At 38.6% G+C, this 27,715-nt stretch overlaps 1 protein-coding gene and 1 pseudogene across 4 annotated transcripts in view; both read right to left on the minus strand.

Annotated features, from left to right (window-relative positions):
• MIGA1 (mitoguardin 1) overlaps nt 1-27,715 on the minus strand; it is a 101,818-nt gene that overhangs the window by 16,728 nt on the left and 57,375 nt on the right. For all 4 annotated transcript variants that reach the window (XM_064588952.1, XM_064588954.1, XM_064588951.1 and 1 more), the window contains exon 8: nt 22,482-22,582. In XM_064588952.1, the coding sequence (XP_064445022.1) occupies nt 22,482-22,582 (101 nt within the window). The remainder of the gene's footprint in view (nt 1-22,481; nt 22,583-27,715) is intronic.
• LOC123858514 (small ribosomal subunit protein uS17-like) lies at nt 1,399-10,685 on the minus strand (annotated as a pseudogene).

The raw sequence follows: 27,715 nt of genomic DNA on the forward strand, positions 1-27,715 counted from the left end.
ATTCACAGGGTTTTGCAATTAGCACCAACTTTTAGTTCCAGAATATTTTTACCACTCCAACAGGAACCCCCTTACCCATCATCAGTCATCCTCATTTCCCCTTCTCTCTAGCCCCTGGAAACTAATCTACTCTCAGTCTCTGGAGTTTCCTACTTTGGAAACTTCATGTTTACAAACAGTAATGTGGCCTTTTGTGTCTGGTTTCTTTCACTTAGCATAGTGTTTTCAGGGTTCATCTATGATGTAGCTGGTATCAGTACTTCATTCTTTTTTATAAATCTATACCGAATTGTATAGATATGCCACTTCCTTTTTTTATCTATTCCTCAATTGATAGACATTTAGGTTGTTTCCACTTTTGTTATGAATAAGGCTACTTTGAACATTTGTGTAAAAGTTTTTAATATTTTCAATTCTCTTGAGTATATACCTAAAAGAGGAAGGGTCAGATGATTACTCTATGTTTAACATTTTTTTCTTAATTTTTAAATTTTTGTTTTGAGAGGGAGAGAGAGAGAGAATCTTAAGCAGGGTGTGGAGCCTGACGTGGGGCTCGATCTCCCAACCCTGAGATCATGACCTGAGCCAAAATCAAAGAGTTGATAAGCCACCCAAGCGCCCCACTGCCAAACTGTTTGGCAAAGAGGCTGCTCCACTCCCACTAGCGATGTACAATGATTTAGATTTTTTCACACCCTCACCAATAATTATATATTTTTTAAAGACTTTTTATTTATTTGAGAGAGAGAGCACACAGGCATACAAGCGCACAAGCAGGGGGCGGGGGCAGAGGGAGAAGCAGACTCCCTGCTGAGCAAGGAGCAGAAGGGGCTCAATCCCAGGACCCTGAGATCATTACCTGAGCTAAAGGCAGACACTTAATGGACTGAGCCGCCCAGGTGCCCCTATTATTATCCATTCTTTACATTATAGCCACTCTATAATTAAAAACATTTTTCATCTCCTTACTGGCCTCTATATATCTTCTTTGGAGAAATGCTTATTCAAATCCTTCGCCCTTTTTTTTTTTTAAGATTTTATTTATTGGGGCGCCTGGGTGGCTCAGATGGTTAAGCGTCTGCCTTCGGCTCAGGTCATGATCCCAGGGTCCTGGGATTGAGCCCCGCATCGGGCTCCCGGCTCAGCGGGGAGCCTGCTTCTCCCTCTCCCTCTGCCTCTCTCCCTGCTCATGCCGTCTCTCTCTCTCTCTGTATCTCTGTGTCTCAAATGAATAAATAAAATCTTAAAAAAATTAAAAAAAAAAGATTTTATTTATTTACTTGACAGAGAGAGACACAGCAAGAGAGGAAACACAAGCAGGGGGAGTGGGAGAGGGAGAAGCAGGCTTCCCGCGGAGCAGGGAGCCCGATGCGGGGCTTGATCCCAGGACCTGGGATCATGACCCGAGCCGAAGGCAGACGCTTAACGACTGAGCCACCCAGCCTTTGCCCATTTTTAAATTGGGATATTTGTCCATTTATTGTTGAGTTATAACCATTCATTATATATTCTGGATATGTGTCTTTATAAAACACATGATTTACAAATATTTCTCCCAATCTGCTGTTTTTTCACTTTCTTGTTGGTGTCCTTTGAACCACAAGTTTTTACTTCTGATAAATTCCAATTAATCATTTTTTCCCCCTCTTTTCTGCCTTAACTTTCACTCCCTGCTCATGCAGAACATCAAGGTCAGCCAGAGGTGAGGGGTCAGGGACTTCTATAGTCTTTCCTGGACATATGCACAATCCTGCACATGCCTGTGGCCTTCTAGATTTCCAGGAATATGTTGGAACTTTTCAAAGCTCTCTGTCAAAATCTCATTGCCCAATTTTTCCTTTTAAGTTTTTTGGTCAGCCTCTTATTAACCCTCACTGGTATCACCACCTCAGGTAGCTATAATGTTAAACAACTGCCACTGATTGTTTTCAACAAAGGCCACAGGAATAGGACTTTCCTTTGGAGCAAGCTCTAAATCAGATCAAATAAAGATTAAGTCCTGAGAATGGAACTTTACAGGGAGCTGCCATATAGGTCAAAATAGAATTTTGTGAAACTTCAAAATCATTAAGTTTCTTTTAGTGGTTGCCAGGCCTGGTTTTTGCAGTTACCACAGTTGTGAGATTTTTGGTTTTCAAGACTATGGAAGAGAGGTGGATGGGAAGAGATCAAGTTAAAAATCCACAAAGTTCACTGTTCTTAGGGAGATTCAGCCATTCTTCTTGAAATAAAAAGCCCCTTGAATCTGAAATGTCTTTCATTAACATTCAGAGTTCTTAAAATTTTGATTTTGACAATTCTTGCCAGTGTTTTCATTGCTTTTATGGAGGAGATTTTTGGAGATTGTTACTCTATCATTCTAGAAGTATTTCTCCATGCTGTAGTTTTGGCACTTCATATGCACCCAGTGCTGTGCTAAATGCATTAACTTGATAATTTGATTTCATCTTTACAACAATTCATGAAGTAGGTACTGTTATTATCCACATTTTTTTTTAGTTTTTATTTATTTATTTATTTATTTTTTATTCTTATGTTAATCCCCATACATTACATCATTAGTTTTAGATGTAGTGTTCCATGATTCATTGTTTGTGCATAACACCCAGTGTTCCATGCAGAACGTGCCCTCCTCAATACCCACCACCAGGCCGGAACTTGCCCCAAGTCCCACAACCAAATGTTGTGATCACAACCAATTTAAACCCAGGCATTTATTCCAGAGCTTATACTTTTAAATATCAAATTACACTCTCCTATCAGCCTTCTCCAAAAACCCAAGGGGAAAGAAGTTTAAGCATCAGCAATATTTAAGATAGTATAAATATGGCTATTGGTCAGAGGCAGAAAAAGAGAAGTAAACAGAAATGACAATATCTGATCTTATATATTCTCTGCTTTAATATTTCCCCCCATATTTTAAGGGAAACATATTATGCTAAAGGCAATGTGCTTCTGAGGTTAAAAAAAACTAATATGTTTTAAAATAACTTAGAAAATCTTTAGATATTAAATAGTTTAAAGTTTTGTACCACTATCAACACAAATAGGATTTATGTTCACCTGCTAGTAGGGAAAAATCTTAAGGAGGAAAGTGGGACTCCAATTAAAGTTTCTACATAAAATAATTTATATTAATAAGAAATGAATAAATCCAACAATGAGAGATTCCAGAGTCAAGCCTCTTATTTATTGAACTACCTTGCTTATTGCAAGGTGAGATGCAAGAGTGACTTGGTTGGGCCTTATCTTCCTTGGCAAGCAATGACTTTGCTGAATGTGGAGTCATTTTTTTTTTTAAAGATTTTATTTATGTATTTGACAGAGACACAGCAAGAGAGGGAACACAAGCAGGGCGAGTGGGAGAGGGAGAAACGGGCTTCCTGCGGAGCAGGGAGCCCGATGCGGGGCTCGATCCCAGGACCTGGGATCATGACCGGAGCCGAAGGCAGATGCTTAACGACTGAGCCACCCAGGCGCCCCGATATATTTAATTTTTTAAAAAAATGCCAGGCTTCTTCCAAAGTGGCTATATCATTGGTATGGCCAGTCTTTTAATTTTAGCCGTTCTAATAGAATAGTAGAATCTCATTGTGGTTTTAATTTGATTTTCCCTAATGACCAGTAATGTTGAACATGCTTTTTTTTTTTTTTTTAAGATTTTATTTATTTATTTGACAGAGAGAGACACAGCGAGAGCAGGAACACAAGCAGGGGGAGTGGGAGAGGGAGAAGCAGGCCTCCCACCGAGCAGGGATCCCAATATGGGGCCCGATCCCAGGACCCTGGGATCATGACCTGAGCCGAAGGCAGACGCCCAGCGACTCAGCCACCCAGGCGCCCCTGTGGAGTAATATTTTTAAAAGCCTTAATATTTTTCAAGGCTCTGAACAACCATGAAAGAAATGTCCAAAGTCCCGAAACTATAAGTTGGGTCATGAAATAGGCTAAGTTCCATTTTAATATGGACTATTTTTTACATGTTTACATTTTCCTTTCAAACCAACCACCTAAAATTATAGGACTTACAGTTAAAGAAAGCAGGTGACCATATCCCCTTATCTCACTAAAAGAAAAGAAATTAAAAAGGAAATAAACCCACAATAACCACCCTCCAAAATGGCCCTCAATGATTCTCTCTTTCTGGTACTCATGCCTCATCCCACACCTGTGTAATCAACAGCATACTACAGAAATAATGAGTGTGAATTCTGAGGCCATGGGAAGCCAGGTCCCATGTTGTGATGACACTTCAGCAGTCCTATAGAGAAGTCCATGTGGTAAGCAATTTAGGTCTTCTGACAACAGGTAGCATCAACATGCTGTAAATGAGCTATATTGGGAAGAGTTTCTCCAGCTCCAGTCAAACCTTCATGACTATAATAGCCCCAGTCAATATACTTGGATCATAACTTCACAAAAAGACTCAAGCCAGACCACCCAGATAAGCCACTTCCAAATTCCTGACCTTCAAAAATGATATAATAAATGTTTATTGTTGTTTTTGAATGGGAAAATAACTTTGGGGGAGTGGGCAGGTGTCCAGTTTCACAACTTCTAGAACTGCTTCCTGGTGCCAGCGGCTTAGCCGGCCTTGAGCACAGTAAAGCACATGGTTTGCTCAAGGGCCAACACTTGTCCGTTGTGACTACGTCACTGATCTCAATGTCTCCAAAGCAGGAGGACAGGTGTACAGACATATTCTTATGGCACTTCTCAAAGCAGCTGTACTTCTGGATGTAGTGAAGGTAGTCTTGGCAGATGACAACAATCCCTGGCATCTTCATCTCAGGCACCACACCAAACAGGATCTGCCCCATTTACCACTAAAGGCACATTTCTTGTCAATATAGATGCCTTCAATGGCCTGCCTAGCCATCTTGCAGCCCAGACCAATGTTCTTAAAGTATTGCAGGAGCTTCTCCTTGCTGATTCCTCCAAGCAGGACTCTCTTATTTTGAAAGATGGCCAGCTGCTTTTGTAGGCTTGCTTAGTCCAAAAGACACTCCTTATCTAATATATGCAGGTTCAGAATTAAATTCTCAATCTAATTCCCTGAATTAGCCTTTAGGACTCAATTCTCACTTCCAAAAAACCATCCCATAAAACTTGAATTTTAAGAAAACAACTTCCAGGGCGCCTGGGTGGCTCAGTTGGTTAAGCGACTGCCTTCGGCTCAGGTCATGATCCTGGAGTCCCTGGATCGAGTCCCACATCGGGCTCCCTGCTCGGCAGGGAGTCTGCTTCTCCCTCTGACCCTCACCCTTCTCCTTCTCTCTCCCTCTGTCATTCTCTCTCTCTCAAAAAAAAAAAATTAAAATTAAAAAAAAAAAGAAAACAACTTCCAAAACACTCGAGCCTTCATTAGACCCCAGTGTAATGCAAAGAGATATGCCCTCTGCCCAGTTTAATCCCCAGGAAATCAAGGACACCCAGAATTAACCCCCCAATTGGGGCACAGAGTCCTGCTATCCAGGACATGCCCCTGAGGCCTGGGGGATCCTCACAGCTTCAGCCCTAGCCCCAAGGCCACACCTGAGTTTTACTGTTGTCTTAATGTGTTCTGGGTAATTATTACAGAGCAACAGATAACTAATATAATAGTGGGAACAATAAAACAGCAAAGGAAAGACAAAAATTTCCAAAAACTAGAAAACAAATGGAAGTGTGTGGACAGATGAAAATGATGAGAAACCCATAGTCCAGAATATATTTAACAGGGGATACAGTCAAGGGAGAGACATTGCTAAGCAGAGCCTCAAAGAGCACCAGGCTTGGAGTAGGCAGGTATGTGACAGGAGTGAAGAGGAGGGATTAAAAATGGGACGTTAAGGGGCGCCTGGGTGGCTCACTTCGTTAAGTGTCTGCCTTTGGCTCAGGACATGTCCTGAGATCAAGTGTCCTGGGATCAAGCCCCGCATCAGGCTCCCTGCTCAGGGAGCCTACTTCTCTCTCTCCCTCTGCCTGCCTGGCTGCCTACTTGTGATCTCTCTCTCTCTGTCAAATAAATAAATAAAATCTAAAAAAAAGGGAGGTTAAATGAAAGTCTGTGTCCAAACAACTATAGTAATCCCACATATCATTCTAATTCCTGCTCTTTCATCCCTGAATAGGAGAATAGCTTGTAGAAAAACAAATTTTCAACCAGATAACATTTCGCTTTAAAAATTATCTGGGGAGGGGCGCCTGGGTGGCTCAGTCGTTAAGCGTCTGCCTTCAGCTCAGGTCATGATCCCAGGGTCCTGGGATCAAGCCCCGCATCGGGCTCTCTGCTCCACAGGAAGCCTGCTTCTCCCTCTCCCACTCCCCCTGCTTGTGTTCCCTCTCTCACTGTGTCTCTCTCTGTCAAATAAATAAATAAAATCTTCTAAAATAAATAAATATTATCTGGGGAAGCAATGGACTCTTGAGTTCAGCTCAGGTCATGACCGTGAGTGGGGGGATTATGCCCCACGTTGGACTCTGCACTGGGTGTGGAGCCTGCTTGGGATTCTCTCTCCCTCTCCCCTCCAACCCACCCCACTCTCTCTCTCAAAAAAGAAAAAAGTTACCTGGTTTGTCTGGGGAGAGTAAGTCAGCTAGGGTGAGGAATGGGCTTCCCAGAATAAGGCCTTTTTCATTCTCTATGGAGGTCCATCCTGCCTACTAGGCTATTTCCAGACCATTATCCTAAAGAAAAGCCTACCAATCAACAGACCTCAAAGAAGTAAACGGAGTCCAGTTAGTCTTCCTGTTCGTGGGAAAGACAAACATTATAAAACACTGCAAACCCACACAATCTATCTAAGAATATCAATCCAGCCACCAATTAAGCTTTCAAATTTGAGAAGAAAATCATCAGTACAAGAATGAAAGCCCAAGATAGACAAAATTGACCCCAGAGGAAGGAAGACAATTCAGGAAATAGAAATATGAAATGGCAGATACAGCTCTCCCTTTCCAGATTATCATTATTCTAAATATTTTTCCTTGTCATTTTGCATATTATAATTAGTGTATTGTTTTGGATTGTTATCAACAAGTGCTATCAAGTCAGAGAAGTGGGTATTAAAAAGCTTTTCAAGGGGCACCTGGGTGGCTCAATCGGTTGAGTGCCAGACGCCTGCTTTCCGCTACGGTCATGATCTCAGGGTCATGGGATCAAGCCCCACATCTGCCTCCAAGCTCAGTGGGGAGTCTGCTTGAGATTCTCTCTCTTCCTCTGCCCCTCCCCCACCCCGTGCTCTCACACTTGCTCTCTCTCTCAAATAAATATTGTAAAAAAATAAAAACATTAAATTTTTTTTTAAAAATTAAAAAAAAATAAAAAGATCTTCAAGCTTCCATTTAGTGTATAAGTAGAAGTATCTGGATTATAAGAAATAAAATTTTCTCTCATTTTTTTTTTTTTTAGAGGGGCAGAGAATCTCAAGCAGACTCCATACCCAGTGCAGAGGCCAATGGGGGCCCAATCTCATGACCCTGAGATCATGACCTGAGCCTAAATCAAAAGTCCAACACTTAGGCGTGGGTGGTTGGGTGGTTCAGTTGGTTAAGTGTCTGCTTTCAGCTCAGATCATGATATCGGGGTCCTGGGATTGAACCCACACCAGGCTCTCTGCTCTGCTTCTTTTCCCTCTGCCCCTCCGCCTTGTTTGCGCATGTGCGCGCGCTCTCTCTCTCTCTCTCTCTCTCTCTCTCTCTCAAATAAGACACTTAACAAACTGAGCCACCCAGGCGCCCCTAAAATTTTCTCTTTAAAGAGCACTCTAGGGGCGCCTAGGTGGCTCAGTTGGTTAAGCGACTGCCTTCGGCTCAGGTCATGATCCTGAGTCCCGGGATCGAGTCCTGCATTGGGCTCCCTGCTCAGCGGGGAGTCTGCTTCTCCCTCTGACCCTGTCCCCCTCATGTGCTCTCTCTCTCTCTCTCTCACTCAAATAAATAAAATAAAATCTTTAAAAAAAAATAGAGCACTCTATAATTTATATATTAAACACATATACATGCTGCAGTGTTAATTCTAAGAAAAACTGAATCATCCACAGCTAAAAATTACTCTTTGCAGTATTAGTTTCTACCTATTAAATGACAATCTCTTTAACAGATGGGAGACCTAGAGGCACTCCGTGCAGCAGTATCCTAACATTAAAAAGATCTTTCAGAACTTGAAAACATTAGGCTAAGTGAAAGAACATCAAACCAAAAGGTCACATATTGTATGATTCTATTTATATGAAATGTCCAGAATAGGCAAATCCATAGAGACAGAGGTAGATCAGTACTTGCCAAGGGCGGGGGGTAGGAGAGAACAGGGTGTGGTTTCTAAAAGGTGGGGGTTTCTTTTTGGGGTGATAAAAAAATATTCTGGAAGTATAAAGTGTTACTGGTAGCACAACACTGTGAGTACACTAAAATCCACTGAAGTGTACACTTTTTTTTTTTTAAGATTTTTATTTATTTATTTGACAGAGCGAGACACAGTGAGAGGGGGGAGTGGGAGAGGGAGAAGCAGGCTTCCCGCGGAACAGGGAGCCTGATGCGGGGCTCGATCCCAGGACCCTGGGATCATGACCTGAGCCGAAGGCAGACGCTTAATGACTGAACCACCCAGACGCCCCTGAAGTGTACACTTTTAAAACGTGAATTTTATAGCATGTGAGCTATTTCTCAGTAAAGCTATTATTTAAAAAAAGACTTTTCAGAGAAAAAAGGCTGTAGTTCCAAACCAATGTTTGGCAAAGCTTATAAAGGAAAATCTTGTTAATCACTTTCACAAATCACTGACCTAGCTTAGAAAAAAGCCTATGCCAGGATTTCCTTAATCTAAATAGGCAAGAAATCTTTCTGGTAATTCTGAGTAAATCTTTCAAATCCTCACAAACTGTTTAACTTCCCAAGTTCAGATCTTATTTTCTTAATAACTTTCTTCGTTAAAATGGTTTTCCCTAATTTAAGTATCTGGCATATAATGAATGTAATTAAAAATAATTTAACAAACATTTCTTAGAAAAGAACTTATTTTGGAACATTCACATTCCAAGATCATACATTTATACCCTAGAAGCATTCCTAAGATGTTTCTCAAATATTGACCCCTTCTTGTGCTTTTCATGTATTTTGTTTTCCATAAGGATTCTTTTTATCAAACCTCTGTAACTTAAACAACAAAGTAAGTATAATGAATACTTGGCAAAATATTTTTTAAAGTTGCATATTATAAGGAAACTGGACAAATTAGGTATATCATTCCTCACAGCAGAAAAATGCAAAGTGAGTAGAAATTCTCCTTATAAATCATCTAGGACATAAGTATCTACAGAACAGAAAGATAAAAAGTATTTGACAAAATAGAACATCCTTTTATGTTAAAAACTCTCAATAAATTTGGTACAGAAAAAATGTACTTCAATAAAGGCCATAGTTAGTATCATACTCAACAGTGAAAGACTGAAAGCTTTTCCCCTAAGACCAAGATAAGAGTGCCCACTCTTACCACTCCTACTCAACACAGCACTTAAGTTCTAGCCAGAGCAATTAGGCAAGGCAAAGAAAAAAAGGCATCCAAATTGGAAAGAAAAAAGTATAATTGTCTCTGTCTGCACATGATATAATCCTATATAGAGAGAATCTTAAAAGACCACCAAAAAACTGTTAGAACATAATGTGGTAAAGTTGCAGGATACAAAAGTAATGTAAAAAAATTAGCTGCATTTCTATACAGTCACAACAATCAATCAGAAAGAGAAATTAAGAGAAACATGGCAGAGTAAGAAGATCCTAAGCTCATTTCATCCCAGGGATACAACTAAATAATACTTATATCAGTGTAAATAACCCAAAAACTGACTGAAGACTGGCTGAACAAACTCTCCAAAGCTAAATGTAGAGAATGAGCCACATCAAAGTGGGTAGGAAGAGCAGAGGTGCAGTCAGGAGCTAAATGGACCCATAGGGCTGTTCATGAGAGGTAGGGACACCACAGTGCAGAGAGGGAAGAGAAAAAGACCCTTACGCCAAACACTCGAGCCACCTGAACCTTCAGAGTAAGACAACCAGAGGCTTTGATCCAAATTTTCAAGTTCTTAACAATTGGCGGAGCTTAACACCTGGAACTTCAAAAATCAGCAGGCTTGGTTCTGTATGAGCCAGAGGAAGACAGGAAACTGAGTCCCCACTCTTAAAGAGGCACCACAACAAATAGCCCCACTGAGATACAGCATAGAAGCAGCAATTTGAAAAATGCCTGGGGTCTATGGGAGGGAGATTTGTTTACTAATCTCAGAGCATGTGCTGGACAGGCAGAGATCTTTGGGAGAATTCTCCAGGAACAAAGGAGCTGGCAAACACTATTTCCCTTCCCCACCACCCAGACTAGATACACAGATACCTGCAGTAACCAGTGAAGCACTAATATCTGACAAATAACTTGCTAACAGTACACCCTGCCCTGGTGTTCTCCTGTAGACACACCCTCTCCTGCTAGGCTTTCCTCCAAGTCTCCTCCCATAGCAGACCTGCACAAACCTTGCTAACACACCACCTCTGCCCCTGATTTCTCCTGTGGTCCTCTCACCTTCAATACACACTTGAATGGAGCCCATCCAAAGTGATGTTCTAAGCCTGGCAGTCTGCAAGCAGCCCTGACGGGGGCCAGCACCACTCCAAAGTGACTCCAACCTTGGGGAGAAGGAACAATAACTACCCATAACGTCCAAATGTGGCTCCAGCACAGTGGACTGGGGACAGACACCATGTCTGACTGCAGGACCTGCCCAAAAGTGAAAGCTTCTTGGGGAAAACACAGGGCAAGTATCCTGCAGTTCGGGGCTTCTGCATCTCCAACATACACCTGGTCTGACTCAACTCAAGCCCAAGGTGGCCCCAAACTGGCCCATCAGAAACACAGGGACCATGAGAAACAAACTGAGGGTTCTAGAGGGGAGGGGGGGTGGGGAGGGGGGTTAGCCTGGTGATGGGTATTAAAGAGGGCATGTACTGAATGGAGCACTGGGTGTTATACGTAAACAATGAATCATGGAACACTACATCAAAAACTAATGATGTAATGTATGGTGATTAACATAATAAAATAAAATTAAAAAAAAAGAAAAACACAAGGACATGCCCTGCCCACATCAGGCAAAGAGAGCCACTTCAGACAACTGGACTGAAGGCAAAAGCGGCTCAGCCACAATAGCTGGGCACATACAACACACAGAGACAACCCTGAAGCACCAGGGGACACTACACTGTAGGACACTAGACCCCTTTTTCATAAGCCCACTATTTTCAAGGGCAGGAGATACAGCTGATAACTTAGACATAGAAATATATGCAGAGAGTTAGACAAAATGAGGACACAGAGGAATAGGTCCCAAATGAAAGAACAAGACAAAATCAAAGCAAGTGAGCTAAGTGAAATGGAGATAAGTAATATGCCTGAAAGAGAATTTAAAGTAATGGCCATAAAGATACTCACTGGACAATGAGAAATGGAGAAAGAATGGAGAATCTCACTGAGACCCTCAACAAAGAGATAGAAAACAAAACAAAACAAACACTCAGAGATGAAGAACTCAATAACTGAAACTAAAAATACAGTAGATGGAATAAATACTAGACTAGAGGAAGCAGAAGAACAAATCAGTGACCTGGAAGATAGAATAATGGAAAGCCATCAAGCTGAAGAGGAGAGAGAAAAAATAATAATAAATGAAAATAGACAAAGGGAACTCGGCAACACCATCAAGCATAATAAGATTTACATTATAAGGATCCCAGAAGGAGAAAGAAACAAGGAGGTAGAAAATGTATCTGAAGAAATAATAGCTGAAAAGTTCCTGAATCTGGGGAAGGAAACAGACATCCAGATCCAGGAGACACAGAGAGCCCCCAATAAGATCTTCCCAAGGAGGCCCACACCAAGATATATAGTAATTAAAATGGCAAAAAGTAGAGATAAAGAGAGAATTTTTAAAGCAGCGAAAGAAAATAAAACAGTTACATACAAGGGAAACCCTATAAGGCTACCAGCTGATTTTTCACCAGAAACTTTGCAGGCCAGAGGGAGTGCCATGATATACTCAAAGTGTTGAAAGAAAAAACAAAAAATAAAAACAAACCTGGAACAAAGAATACTCTATCCAGTAAGGGTATCATTCAGAATAGAAGGAGATAAAGAGTTCCCAAACAAAAGTTAAAAGAATTTGTAACCACTAATTCAACCATACAAGAAATGTTAAAAGGGACTCTTTGAGTGGAAAGACCATATGCAGGAATAAGAAAAGTAGGGAGCACAAAAACAGTAAAAATAAGTATGTTTATAAAATTCAATCAAGTGACTCACAAAATAAAAGGATATAACCTATGACACCCTATGCTTAAAATGTTGGGGGGAGACAAGTAAAGAATGGGTTCAAACTTTAGTGACCATCAACTTAATATAGACTACTGTATGCATAAGATGTGATTACAAAACCAACAGTAACCACAAATCAAAAACCGGTAATACACATGCAAAAAATAAAAAGAATGGAATCCAAATATATCACTACATAAAACCAGCAATCCATGAGAGAAAAGAGGAAGAGAAGAAAGGAACAGAGAAGAACTACAAAACAACCATAAAGTAAGTAACAAAATGGCAATAAGTACATAGCTATCAATAATTACTTTGAATGTAAATGGACTAAACCTTCCAATCAAAAGATGCAGGGTGATAGAATGGATACAAAAGCAAGACCCATCTGTATGCTGCCTACGAGAGACTCATTTCAGACCAAAAAACACATTCAGATTGAAAGTGAATGGATGGAGGAGCTATTTATCATGCAAAGGGAAGTGGGGAAAAAAAGCCAGGCAAGCAATACTTCCATTGGACAAACTGACTTTATTTTTTTTAAAGTAAGTTCTATGCCCAAAGTGGGGCTTGAACTCATGACCCTGAAATCAAGAGTCATATGCTCTACTGAATGAGCCAGCCAGGTGCCCCAGACAAAATAGATTTTAAAAGAAATATTTATTTATTTTAGAGAGAGAGAGCATGAGCAGAAGGGGCAGAGGGAGAGGGAGAGAGAATCTCAAGCAGACTCTGTGCTGAGCATTGAGTCCAACAAGACAGTTCAATCTCATGACCCTGAGATGAAGACGTGAGGTGAAACCAAGAGTCAGATGCTTAACCGATTGTGCCACCCAGGCACCACAACAAAACAGACTTAAAAAAAAAAGACTGGGGTGCCTGGGTGGCTCAGTCGTAAAGCATCTGCCTTCGGCTCAGGTCATGATCCCAGAGTCCTGGGATCGAGCCCCGCATCGGGCTCCCTGCTCAGTGGGGAGCCTGCTTCTCCCTCTCCCACTCCCCCTGCTTGTGTTCCCTTTCTCGCTGTGTCTCTCTCTGTCAAATCTTTAAAAAAAAAAAAAAAAAAGACTGTTAGAACAAGAAGGACACTATGTAATCATAAAGAGAACAATTCAATAAGAAGATAAAACAACAGTAAATTTTTATGCACCCCCAACATGGGAGCACCCAGATACAAAAAGCAGCTAATAACAAACATAAATGAAATGATCGATAGTAATACAATAATAGTAGGGGACTTTAACATCCCACTTACATCAACGGATAGATCATCCAGAAAAGAAAACAAGGAAACAGTGGCTTTCAATGACACAATGGAAAAGATGAATCTAACAGATATATTCAGAACATTCCATCCTAAAACAGAATATATATTCTTTTCAAGTACAAATGAACATTCTCCAAAATAGATCACATATTAGGTCATAAAACAAGCCTCAACAAATTAAAAAAAATCAAAGTCGTAACATATATCTTTTCCAACCACAATGTTTTGAAACTAGAAATCAAGAATAAGAAAAAATCCAGGAAAAAAAAAAAAAAGAAAAAATCTAGAAATAACACACATACAGAGGTTAAGTAACATGATACTAAACAATGAATGGGTCAACTAAGAAATCAAAGATGAAATAAAAAATATATGGAGACAAATGAAAATGAAAACAAAATGGTCCAAAATCTTTGGGATGAAGCAAAATCTGTTGTAAGAGGGAAATTTATAGCAATACAGGCATAACTCAAGAAGCAAGAAAAATCTCAAATAAACAACCTGACCTTACACCTAACGGAGCTAGGAAAAGAAGAACAAAGTGCAACACCAGTAGAAGGAAGGAAATAATAAAGATTAGAACAAAAATAAATGAAATAGAAACTAAAAAAACAACAGAACAGATTAATGAAACCAGGAGCTGGCTCTTTTAAAAGATAAACAAAATGGATAAACCTTTAGCCAGACCCATTAAAAAAAAAAAAGACTCAAATAAAATAAATGAAAGAGGAGAAATGACAACCAACACCACAGAAATACAAAGGATTACAAGAGAATATTATGAAAAATTATATGCCAACAAATTGGACAACCTAAAAGATATGGATAAATTCCTAAAAATATATAACCTTCCAAAATTGAATCAAGAAGAAACAGAAAATTTGAACAGACCAATTACCAGCAATGACACTGAATCACTAATCAAAAAACTCCCAGTCAACAAAAGGTTAAGACCAGATGGCTTCAGGTGAATTCTATAAAACATTTAAAAGATGAGGTAATACTTATTCTTCTCAAAATATTCCAAAAAATAGAAGAGAAAGGAAAGCTTCCAAATTCATTTTATGAGGCTCACATACCCTGATACCAAAACCAGATAGTCAATACAAAAAAGAGAACTACAGGTCAATATCTGTGATGAACACAGATGCAAAAATCCCCAACAATGTTTTTATTAGCAAACTGAATCCAACAATACCTTTAAAAAATCATTCACCATGATCAAGTGGGGTGTATTCCCAGGCTGCAAGGGTGGCCCAATATTCACAAGTAAATCAACATGATACATTACATCAAAAAGAGAAAGGATAAAAAACATATGATCATTTCAATGGATACAGAAAAAGCTTTTGACAAAATAGAATATAGATTCATGATAAAAACCCTCAACAAAGTAAGTTTAGAGGGAAAATACCTCAACATAATAAAGACCATGTATAATAGGTAACATCATACTCAATGCTGAAAAACTGAGAGCTTTTTCCCTAAGATCAAGAACAAGACAAGGAGGGGTGGCTGGGTGGCTCAGTTGGTTAAATGACTGCCTTCAGCTCGGGTCATGATCCCAGGGTCCTGGGATCGAGCCCCGCCTCGGGCTCCCTGCTCTGCAGGGAGCCTGCTTCTCCCTCACCCTCTGCCTGTCACTCCCCCTGCTTGTGCTCTGTCAAATAAAATCTTAAAAAATAAATAAAAAAGAACAAGACAAAGATGTCCACTTTCACCACTTTTATTCAAAATACTACTGCAAGTCCTAACCATAGTAATCAGACAAGAAAAAGAAATAAAAGGCATCCAAGTTGGTAAGGAAGAAGCAAAACTGTCACTATTTGCAAATGACATGATGCCATATATATATATGCCATATATAAAAATGCCAAATATATATATATCTCCACCAAAAAACTAGAACAGATAAATGAATTCAGTAGAGCCACAGGATACAAAATCAATACACAGAAACCTGTGTAATTTCTACACACTAATTATGAAGTAGCAGAAAGAGAAATGAACAAAACAGTCCCATTTACAATTGCACGAGAAAGAATAAAATACCTAGGGATAAACTTAACCAAGGAGGTGAAAGACCTGTGCTTTAAAAACTATAAAACACTGATGAAAGAAACTGAATATGACATAAATAGAAAGATTTTCCATGCTCATTGATTGGAAGAACAAATATTGTTAAAATGTCCATATTGCCTAAAGTGATCTACAAATTTAATGCAATCCCTATCAAAACACTAACAGCATTTTTCACAAAACTAGAACAATCCTAAAATTTGTATGGAACCATGAAAGACCTTGAATAGCCAAAGTAATCGTGAAAAAGAAAAACAAAATGGAAGTATCACAATCTTAGATTTCAAAATTAACTACAAAGCTATAGTAATCAAAACAGTATGGTACTGGCACAAAAATAGACACACAGATCAATGGAACAAAGTAAGAGCCCAGAAATAAACCCATGATTATATGGTCAATTAATCTATGACAAAGGAGGCAAGAATATGCAATGGGAAAAAAAGAGTCTCTTCAACAAACTGTTGGGGAAAACTGGACAGCTACATGCAAAAGAATGAAACTGGACCACTTTCTTATACCATACACAAAAATAAACTCAAGGGGTGCCTGGGTGGCTTAGTTGGTTAAGCGTCCGACTTTTGACTTCAGCTCAGGTCATGATCTCAGGGTTGTGAGATCGAGCCCCGCTTTGGGCTCCATGTGAATTAGAATTTTGTGTCTCCCTCTGCCCCTCCCACCCTGCTCATGTGTGCTCTCTCTCAAGAAAAGAAAAGAAAAGAAAAAGAAAAAAAAACCCAAAAAAACTTTAAGATAGATTAAGGACCTAAATGGGAGACCTGAAACCATAAAAATCCTAGAAGAGAGTACAGGAAGTTAATTTCTCTGACATAAGTCACAGCAACATTTCTCTAGATAATGTCTACTGAGGTAAGGGAAACAAGAGCAAAAATAAGTTATTGGGACTACATCAAAATAAAAAGCTTCTTCACTGTGAAGGAATCAATCAACAAAATTAAAAAATAACCTACTGAATGGGAGAAGATATTTGCAAATGACATATCCAATAAAGGGTTAGTATCCAAAATATAAAGGGAATTTATGCAATTCAACACCAAAAAGCCAAATGATCCAATAAAAAATGAGCAGAAGACGTGAACAGACATTTCTCCAAAGAAGACATCCAAATGGCCAACAGACACATGAAAAGATGCTCAACATCACTCATCATCAGGGAAATGCAAATCAAAACTACAATGAGATATCACCTCACACCTGTCAGAATGGCTGAAATCAAAAACACAAGAAACAAGTATTGGCAAGGATGTGAGAAAAAGGAACTCTCGCGCTCCGCTGGTGAGAATGTAAACTGAAGCGGCTACTGTGGAAAACAATGTGGAGGTTCCTCAAAAAATTAAAAATAGGGCGCCTGGGTGGCTCAGTTGGTTAGGCGGCTGCCTTCGGCTCAGGTCATGATCCTGGAGTCCCGGGATCGAGTCCCGCATCGGACTCCCTGCTCGGCGGGGAGTCTGCTTCGCCCTCTGACCCTCCTCCCTCTCATGCTCTCTGTCTCTCATTGTCTCTCTCATAAATAAATAAAATCTTAAAAAAAAAATTAAAAATAGAATTACCCTATGATCCAGTAAGTCAACTATTGGGTATTTACCCAAAGAATATGAAAACACTGATTTGAAAAGATATATGCACCCTTATACTTAATGTATCATTATTTATAATAGCCAAATTATGGAAGTGGCCCAAGCCATCAATGGATGAATGGATAAAGAAGATGTAGTGTGTATATATACATACAATAGAATATTATTCAGCCATAAAAAAGAATGAAATCTTGCCATTTGCAACAACATGGATAGATCTATAGGATATAATGCTAAGTGAAATATATCAGATAAGATAAATACCACATGATTTCACTCATATGAAAATTTAGGAAACAAAACAAACAAAAAAAACAAAACGAATAAACAAACTCTTAACTATAGAGAACAAACTGATGGTTATGAGAGGGGAGGTGGATGGGGGGATGGGTGAAGTAAGTGAAGGGGATTAACAGTACACTTATCGGGGCACCTGGGTGGCTCAGTCAGTTAAGCGTCTGCCTTCTGCTCAGGTCATGATCTCAGGGTCCTGGGATTGATTGAGCCCTACATCAGGCTCCCTGCTTAGCAGGGAGTCTGCTTCTTCCTCTCCCTCTACCCCTCCCTCCCCACTCATGTTTTCACTCAGTCTGCTCTCTCTCTCATTCAAATAAATAAAAATAAAAAATCTTAAAAAAAAAAAGAGTACACTTATCGTGATGAGCACTGAGTAACGTGTAGAATTGTTGAATCACTATATTGTACACCTGAAACTAATATAACACTGTATGTAAACTATACTGGAATTAAAATTTTAGAGAGAGAGAGAAATTAAGAAAACAACCCTATTATAATAGTAATAAAAAGAATAAAATACTTAGGAATAAATTTAACAAAGAAGGGGTGCCTTGGTGATTTAGTCAGCATCTGGCTTCAGCTCAGGTCAAGATCCCAGGATTCTGGGATGGAGCCCCTCATTAGGCTCTCTCTCTCTCTCTCTCTGTCAAATAAATAAATAAAATCTTTAAAAAAAAATTTAACCAAGGAGGTGAAAATCCGTACACTGAAAACTTTAAGACTTTGATGAAGAAACTGAAGTGAATAAAGTGAAAAGATACTTCATGTTCATGGGTCAAAAGATTTAATATTGTTAAAATCCATAAAGCCATTTTAGATTCATTACAATCCCTATCAAAATTCCAGTGGCATTCTTCACAGAAATAGAAAAAACAATCCTAAAATTTGTGTGGAACCACATAAGGTCCCAAAGAGCCAAAGTGATCCTGAGAAAGAATACTGGAGGCATCACACTTCCCGGTTTCAAACTATACTACAAAGCTATAGTAATTACACAGTATGGTACTGGTATAAAATTAGGCACATAGACCAACATAACAGAATCAAGAGCCGAGAAATAAACCCTTGCATATAAGGTCAACCAATATTTGACAAGAGAGCCAAGAATACTCAATGAGGAAACAAGAGTCTCTGGGAAAATTAGATAATCACATATAGAAGAATGAACTGAACACCTATCTTACACCACTCAGAAAATTAGCTCAAAATGCAGTAAAGACTTAAACGTAAGGGGTGCCTGGGTGGCTCAACTGGTTAAGCCTCCAACTCTTGATCTCAGCTCAGGTCTTGATCTCAGGGTTGTGAGTTCAAGCTCCACATTAGGCTCCACACTGGGCATGGAGCCTACTTAAAAAAAAAAAAAAGGACTTAAACATAAGACCTGAAACCATGTAACTGCTAAAAGATAACATAGAGAAAAAGCTCTTTGACATTGGTCTTGACAATGACATTTTGGATATAACACCAAAATCACAAGTAATGAAGACAAAAATAAGTGGGACTACATCAAACTGAAAACCTTCTGTCGGGCAAAAGAAACAATCAACAAAATGAAAAGGTAACTTACTGAATGGGAGAAAGTATCTGTAAACTATCTATTTGATAAGGAGTTAATATCCAAAATATATAAGGAACCCAAAAAACTCAATAGCAGAAAAAATTCAATTAAAAAACGGACAGAGGACCTGAATAGACATATTTTCAAACAAGACACAAATAGCCAACAGGCACATGAAAAGGTGCTCAACATCACTAATCAGGGAAATACAAATCAAAACCACAATGAGAAGGGCTCCTGGATGAGGCTCAGTCGTTAAGCGTCTGCCTTCGGCTCAGGTCATGATCCCAGGGTCCTGGGATTGAGCCCGCGTCAGGCTCCCTGCTCCACGGGAAGCCTGCTTCTCCCTCTCCCATTCCCCCTGCTTGTGTTCCCTCTCTCACTGTGTCTCTCTCTGTCAAATAAATAAATAAAATCTTTAAAAAAACAAAACAACAAAACCACAATGAGATATCACCTCACATCCATTAGAATGGGCTATTATCAAAAAGTCAAGAGATAACAAATCCTGGCAAGGACAAGGATAATAGGGAACCTTGGTGCACTGTTGGTGGGAATGTAAATTGCTACAGCTACTATGGAAAACAATACAGAAGTTCCTCAAAAATTAAAATAGAACTACCATATCATCTGAGCAATCCCACTTGTGGGTATATATCCAAAGGAAATGAAATCACTCTTTTGAGATATCTGCACTGCCATGTTCACTGCAGCATTATTCACAATAGCCAATATATGGAAATAACCTAAATGTTCAATAACAGATAAACAGATAAAGATGTACAGTGTGTAGGGGAATGTGTGGGTATGAGTGTGTGTGTGTGTGTGTGTAAAGTATATTATTCACCCATGATAAAGAAGGAAATCCTGGCATTTGTGACAAGATGGATGGACCTCGAAGGCATTATGCTAAGTGAAATAAGTCCAAGAAAGACAAACACTGTATTCTATCACTCACATGTGAAATCTTTTTGAAAAAGCTAAATCTATAGAAACAGAGAGTAGAGGGGCACCTGGGTGGCTCAGTCGTTAAGCGTCTGCCTTCGGCTCAGGTCATGATCCCAGGGTCCTGGGATCGAGCCCTGCATTGGGCTCCCTGCTCTGCGGGAAGCCTGCTTCTCCCTCTCCCACTCCCCCTGCTTGTGTTCCCTCTCTCACTGTGTCTCTCTGTCAAATAAATAAATAAAATCTTTAAAAAAAAAAAAAGAAAAAAGAAAAAAAGAAACAGAGAGTAGAATGGTGATTGCCAGAGGCTGAGTGAGGGAAATGGGGAGATATTGGTCAAAGGGTACAAACTTCCAGTGAGAAGATGAAGTAATCCTGGAGATCTACTGCACAGCATGGCAACTACAGTTAACAATACTGTATTATATACTTGAAAGTTGCTAAGAGAGTAAACATTAAACATTCTCACCCCCACCCATATACACATAATCCTGTGAGGTGAAGGACGTATTAACTAATCTTACTATGGTAATTATTTCACAATATATATGTATGAAATCATCACACTGTACACCTTAAATTTATACATAATATATCAATTATATCTCAATAAAGCTGGAAACATTTTTTTAAAAAAGAACAGAAAGATAAAGCTGTCTATGTCAAATAGTAAAAGGGAAGAGAAATATCTTTTCTACAAAAGAAGTAGGTATGTTTTATCTATTGCAAACTTACAAATATAAAAATATAAGGAAAAATGTAAACAATTCAGGAGATGCTATTGTAAGCAATAACTAAAATAAACGTATACATATAAAGGAAATTCTTGAGAAGATTGAAGATTATGATCAGTACAGCTTTAAAAAAGGCAGAGGGGTGCCTGGGTGGCTCAGTTGGTTGAGCATCGGACTCTTGATTTTGGCTTGGGTCATGATCTCAGGGTCGTGGGACTGAGCCCCACATCAGGCTCTGCACTCAACACGGAGTCTGCTTGGGATTTTCTCTCTCCCTCTGCCCCTGCCCCCCACTCGCTCGCTCTCTCGCACTCTCTCTAATAAATAATTTTTTTCAAAAAATCTTTAAAAAATAATAAAATTAAAATTAAAAAGGCAGAATCAAGGCTTAGGGTACAAGATATTGGAATATTAAAGCTTTCTACACTACAGCATGAATTACAGGATGTGTGATACTATCTATATGAAAAAAGACAGCATTAATATCCAAAATCTACCATAAAAATAAAGTTATTCTAAGATAAAATTGAGCATATGTGATTTTTAAAGTTGTTTTAAGTAGGAAAAATTATAAAAACATGAGCACTCTGCAAGCATTCTCTTTTGATACAAAATTTAAATCTCAGTAGAAAACAAATCACCTATAAATTTATAATTCATTGATCACCATTGTTTACACCTTGGTGTATTTATATCTAGACTTGTTTTCTCTGCCTAAATACTTATACAATATACTACATACATGTTTTTCTGTTTTATTACAAAATTATACTCATACTCTCTATATAAAGCTTTACATACTACTCTTTTCATTTAACAAATGTTCCCATGTCATTAAAAATAAATGGAAACATGTTTTTGGCACCACAATATTTCAAATTATGTATACACCATAATTTGGCATTAGACTATTTCCAGTTTTTCATTATTACTAAAATACCATAGTGATTATTTTTATATATAAATCTTTGAATCTGATCACCTTCTAGAAAGAAGTACCTAGGGGCGCCTTGGTGGCACAGTCAGTTGAGTGACTGACTCTTGGTTTCGGCTCAGATCCTGATCTAAGGGTCATGAAATAGAGCCCCAAGTGGGGCTCTGCACTCAGCATGCAGTCTGCTTGAGTTTCTGTCACCCTCTCCCTCTGCCCCGCTCTACTGAGTGTTCTTTCTAATAAATAAATAATCTTTAAAAAAATATCTAGAAGTATGATTTCTAAGCTAAGGAATCTAAACCTTTTTTTTTTTTTTTAAAGATTTTATTTATTTATTTGACAGAGAGAGACATAGTGAGAGCAGGAACACAAGCAGGGGGAGTAGGAGAGGGAGAAGCAGGCTTCCCGTGAAGCAGGGAGCCCGATAGGAATCTAAACATTTTTAAGAGTCCTGATATAAGATATTACTTTCCATTAAGATACTTATATGCCTCACCCATAATCCACAGTATATGACAGTGTACCTCTAAAGTGTGTGTTTACATGTTTACCTCTCTAAAAAGACTATAAACTCCTGTGCAAACTCATGTTCATGTTATAGTCATCTTTGTAACCTGGTATCTACCACATAGTAAATACTACTTAAATGGCAACTGAATTACAGCACAGTGGCAAAACTACTCTCTGGGTGAAAAAGAATGAGAAATTCTCACTGGGAATATACTGTCCTACCTCTGTTGCTGAAGCAAAGGAATCAGTTGATGTAACACTCAAGGAGTCTCGAAGGCCAAATTCATCCATATTCCCCTTCATGGTGATATCTGTATCTTTATCTTAAAAGTAAAAGAAGAAAAGTTAAGAAATTGATATTCCTTGTCACTGACATTCTATAGTAGGTCTGGTCTGGTCTTTTTCTTTCTTTCTTTCTTTCTTTCTTTCTTTCTTTCTTTCTTTCTTTCTTTCTTTCTTTTTCTTTCTTTCTTTCTCTCTCTCTCTCTCTTTCTTTCTTTCTTTCTTTCTCTCTCTCTCTTTCTTTCTTTTTCTTTTTCTTTTCTTTTCTTTCTTTTTTGTCTTTCTTTCTTTCTGTCATTATTTAGACTGGAACCTAAAAGAAAAACAGTAAATACAAACCAACGGGATATAATCTGATAAGATTCTCAAAGTGTATTCATTGTTTAACTGATTCTGAAACACTGCCAAGCAGAAGAGAAAGTACTATAAAGCAGATATTTTTTACTTTAAAAAGGGATTAAACTTAATATCAGATTTAACAAGCTTTTGGATACGTAATAATTTCAACTGGTATATAACTAGAGTTGGATTATCTGCCATACATTGTAAAATCAGCATACACCAGAGCAGTCTGAAACAGAGCAAATTAGTTGCAAGTGACCTTGCCCAAACTGTGAGAACGAGTAGATTCATTCAAATTCAATAAATTATTAACATAAAATGTTGTCTGGCCAGTCACTTGTGATAAACTGATCAATTAAAACTATTCAAGAAGGTATCTCTAGGGATGCCAGGGTGGTTCACTGGTTAAGCAGCTGACTCCTGGTTTTGGCTCAGGTCATGATCCCAGGTCCTAGGATCAAGACCCAAGTTGGGTTCTGTGCTCAGCAGGGAGTCTGCTATGGATTCTCTCTCCCTCTCCCTCTGCTCATTCTCTCTCTCTCAGATATATATATATATATATACATATATATATATACACACACACACACATATATATATTTGTTCTTCAGTCCTTAAGGCTTACTTTAAAACACTGAAAGGCCAAAAACAATCAGAGCTAGGTCCCCGATGTTTTCTCTGGCTACCTGAGGGTCAAATATAACCATCCCAATGATTATAAGGGCTGAAAAAATTTAAATACTTTGGCAAATGGTTTATCTGGCCATGCCAAGACAGTCTACCTATTAACATATGCAGCACTCTGATTGTGGGTATCAATGTCTTCACATACTATCATCAGGAATCTGTTAACATTGAGTTTTCAAATAAATACTGAACTTGCTTACAGATGTGTCTACATTGTAGCAAACAACTGATATCTTTTAAAATTTATCACAAGTATGAAAAAGCAAAGAACAAAATATATACTAATTTTTCTTACTGACCCTCAATCTGCTAAATTTGTCACTTTATCTTCTTTAAAAAGGAACCAGAGGGGTGGCCTGGGGCTCAGTCGTTAAGCATCTGCTTTCGGCTCAGGTCATGATCCCAGGGTCCTGGGATCGAGCCCTGCATCGGACTCCCTGCTCGGCAGGAAGCCTGCTTCTCCCTCTCCCACTCCCCCTGCTTGTGTTCCCTCTCTCACTGTGTCTCTTCCTATCAAATAAATAAATAAATAAAATCCTTAAAAAAAAAAAATTAAAAAAAAATAAAAAGGAACCAGAAATTTCTTTTGCTTTCATTCATCCAAATTTCTATTCCATCATCATTTTCCCCAAAATAAAGTTCATTACCTTTACCAGAAATTTTCCAAGTCCTATTTAAAACACTCAAGTACCAGAAAACACGGACATTTGTGATTCTATACAGGAAATGTAGAGTTGTTTTTTTTTTAAAGATTTTATTTATTTATTTGACAGAGAGATAGCGAGAGCAGGAACACAAGCAGGGGGAGTGGGAGAGCGAGAAGTAGGCTTCCTGCCAAGCAGGGAGCCCGATGTGGGACTTGATCCCAGGACCCTGGGATCATGACCTGAGCCAAAGGCAGACGCTTAACGACTGAGCCACCCAGGCGCCCGAGTTTTTTTTTTTTTTTTTTTTAATGCAAACCATTAGTTTAGTTTAAACTCAAGTTTTGCAACCAATTTATATTCCACACTGTAAGCCAAGCAGAAAAGCAAATAAGCCATAACTGGTATAAAGTTCATTCCTATTAGGTATTGAAAATAAATATACATGTATTTTTTTTCCCCTACTTTATATTTAGGAGGCCTACATTTGACAATTTAACCATTTATCTTCCAAGTTTAAATTATAATTGTTTCCAGGGTTCCAGGGGTGCCTGGGTGGCTCAGTCATTAAGCGTCTGCCTTTGGCTCATGTCATGATCCCAGGGTCCTGGGATTGAGCCCCGCATTGGGCTTCTGCCCTGTGGGAAGCCTGCTTCTCCTTCTCCCACTCCCCCTGCTTGTGTTCCCTCTCTCGCTGTATCTCTCTCTGTCAAATAAATACATTTTAAAAAACCTTTTAAAAAAATTATAATTGTTTCCAGATGAAGGTTACATCAATCCTTTTAAAGTACCTAACTTCACAGCTTAAAATCCTTATACCACTAAGTGAGTATTAATGGAACAAAATCAGAAGTTAAATTATTCTATTTTCAAAAATACATGTTCTTTTAGAAATTAAATTTTTCATTGAACTTGAGAACTAAACAACATAATTGGTTTTATGCTTATAAACAGCTATAAGATTGGTATTTTTGGACATTCAATTATCCAGAAAAATTCCCATTATTTTCTTTTCAATGCACATATGATTTTTAAAAATGCGCACACAAACTTTGAGAGATAAATCATTTAAAAAATTGAACTGGCATTTACAACTTTCAAACCTTTATCTTCTTATTTTTCCATTGTTAGTATTAATTGTGCAAAATGAAGTCACAGTACAATTTTCATTATGCCAAACCACTTTTAAAGCAGGATTAAATTACAAGTCAATTAAGTTAAATCTTGGTTCCGTATGACTTTTGCTATTTTCAGAGTGGAACACAGACATTTATCTTATGTCACTTTACCTTTCAGACATTACCCATGAGTTGTTAAAGTCTGTTTTACTTCACTCGACAGTAACCAACTAGTACTTTACTAAAAAAAACAAAACAAAACAAAACAAAAAACACAATACCCGGGCGCCTGGGTGGCTCAGTTGGTTAAGCGACTGCCTTCGGCTCAGGTCATGATCCTGGAGTCCCGGGATCGAGTCCCGCATCGGGCTCCCTGCTTGGCAGGGAGTCTGCTTCTCCCTCTGACCCTCCCTCCCTCTCATGCTCCCTGTCTCTCATTCTCTCTGTCTCAAATAAAGAAATAAAATCTTAAAAAAAAAACAAAAACAAAAAAACACAACACTCTAACAAAGAAAAATGGCTCAGAGGAACTGGAAAGATTTATTCATTAAACATACTTTTGTAAACCACAGACCATACCTCTCATTTCAGTAATTGTTATGAATCCTGGAATGGCAGCTTAAATTATGAAGGGAAATAATGTATCTATTTTTTTAGATAAGCCAATAAAAAGTATAAAGAAAGAATACTGAGTAATATCTCAAACTACCTGCTTTCATGAATCAAATTAAATTTTAAAATACTCTTTCTAAAAAGTATAAATTCTTGATTGTGATACTGAAAGAAAGGGACAGCATGGAAAACTGAAAACTAATGGCTTCATGTTAGTTAATATTTTCAGAAACATCTTACCAAATTTTTCTTAGCAGAAAAACACAAAAACCACATTATCATTACACACCTGACAGAATAATATAAATTGGAAAAAATGGCAATTTTTTATTTGTTAAGGATGTACAGCAATGGAAACTCACATACCCCTGCTAGAAATGTCAATTGGTAGAACCACTTTGGAGAGTTTGGCAGTATCTATGGAAGTTCAAGACTGCATTTTCTGTGATTAGCAATTCTATCCTTAGGTGTTTTTTACAGAAATACATGGTTATATATGCAAAAGAATGTTGGTAACAACACTACTTATAACAACTTCAAACTAGAAAAAAAAAAAAACCCACAATTGTCCATTTACCATAGAATACACAAACTGGGGTATATTCAAACAATGAAATGCTATAAAACAATAAAAGTGAATGAATTACTGCTATATGCAAGAATAAGGATGAATTTCACATGTTGAGTGAAGAATTATACGTATAATTTCATTCATATAAAATCCAAAACAAGCAGAATTAAACTACAGTGATCAGGACTACATTTAGTTGATCAAACTGTAAGAAAAGCCAGGAGGTAATTAGCATGAGCATCAGGACAGTGGTTAGTTTTAGGTGTGTGGGGGAGGGGTGTTGACTGGGACCAGGTATAAGGGGACCTTCTAGAGAGTTGTCAATGTTTTACTTTTTTATTTTTATTTTTTTAAAAGATTTTATTTTGGGGCGCCTGGGTGGTTCAGTCGGTTAAGCATCTGCCTTCAGCTCAAATCATGATCCCAGGACACACTGGGATCCTGCATCAGGCTCCCTGCTCAGCGGGGAGTCTGCTTCTCTCCCCTCTCTGTCTACCCCTCCCCCCTGCTCATGCTCTCTCTCTCTCTCTCAAATAAATAAAATCTTTAAAATTAAATAGAAGATTTTATTTTATTTTTAAAGATTTTATTTATTTATTTGACAGAGCACAAGCAGGAGGAGCAGCGGAGGGAGAGGGAGAAGCAGACTCTGCTAAGCAGGGAGCCCGATGCAAGACTCGATCCCAGGGCCCTGGGATCATGACCTCAGTGGGAGACAGACGTTTAACCAACTGAACCACCCAGGCGACCTAAAGATTTTATTTTTTAATTAGTCTCTATACCCAGTGTGGGTGGGGCTCAAACTCACAAATCTGAGATCAAGAGTCGCACGCTCCACCAACTGAGCCGGCCAGGTGCTCTGGCAGTTTTATTTTTTAAAGTATTTTTTTAAAGATTTTATTTATATGAAAGAAAAAGAGAGAGCATGAACAGGGGGAGGGGCAAAGGGAGAGGGAGAAGCAGACTCTCCACTGAGCGGGGAGCCCTGGAGCCCAATGCAGGGCTGGATCCCAGGACCTCGAGGTCAGACGCTTAACCCACTGAGCCACCCAGGCTCCGCGGCAGTGCTTTATTTTTTGATCTACATGATAGTTACACAAGAGAGTGGGATAAATCACTATGCTTTTTTGTTTTGTGCACTTTCCTCTAAGGGTTTACATAGAAGCAAAGAAAACAATGTATCTTTATATCTTGCCCCCA

This window comes from Mirounga angustirostris, unplaced genomic scaffold (assembly GCF_029215605.1).
Source record: "Mirounga angustirostris isolate CCGP_5_RB_7025 unplaced genomic scaffold, mMirAng1.0.hap1 SCAF_4, whole genome shotgun sequence".
NCBI classification, from domain to species: domain Eukaryota; kingdom Metazoa; phylum Chordata; class Mammalia; order Carnivora; family Phocidae; genus Mirounga; species Mirounga angustirostris.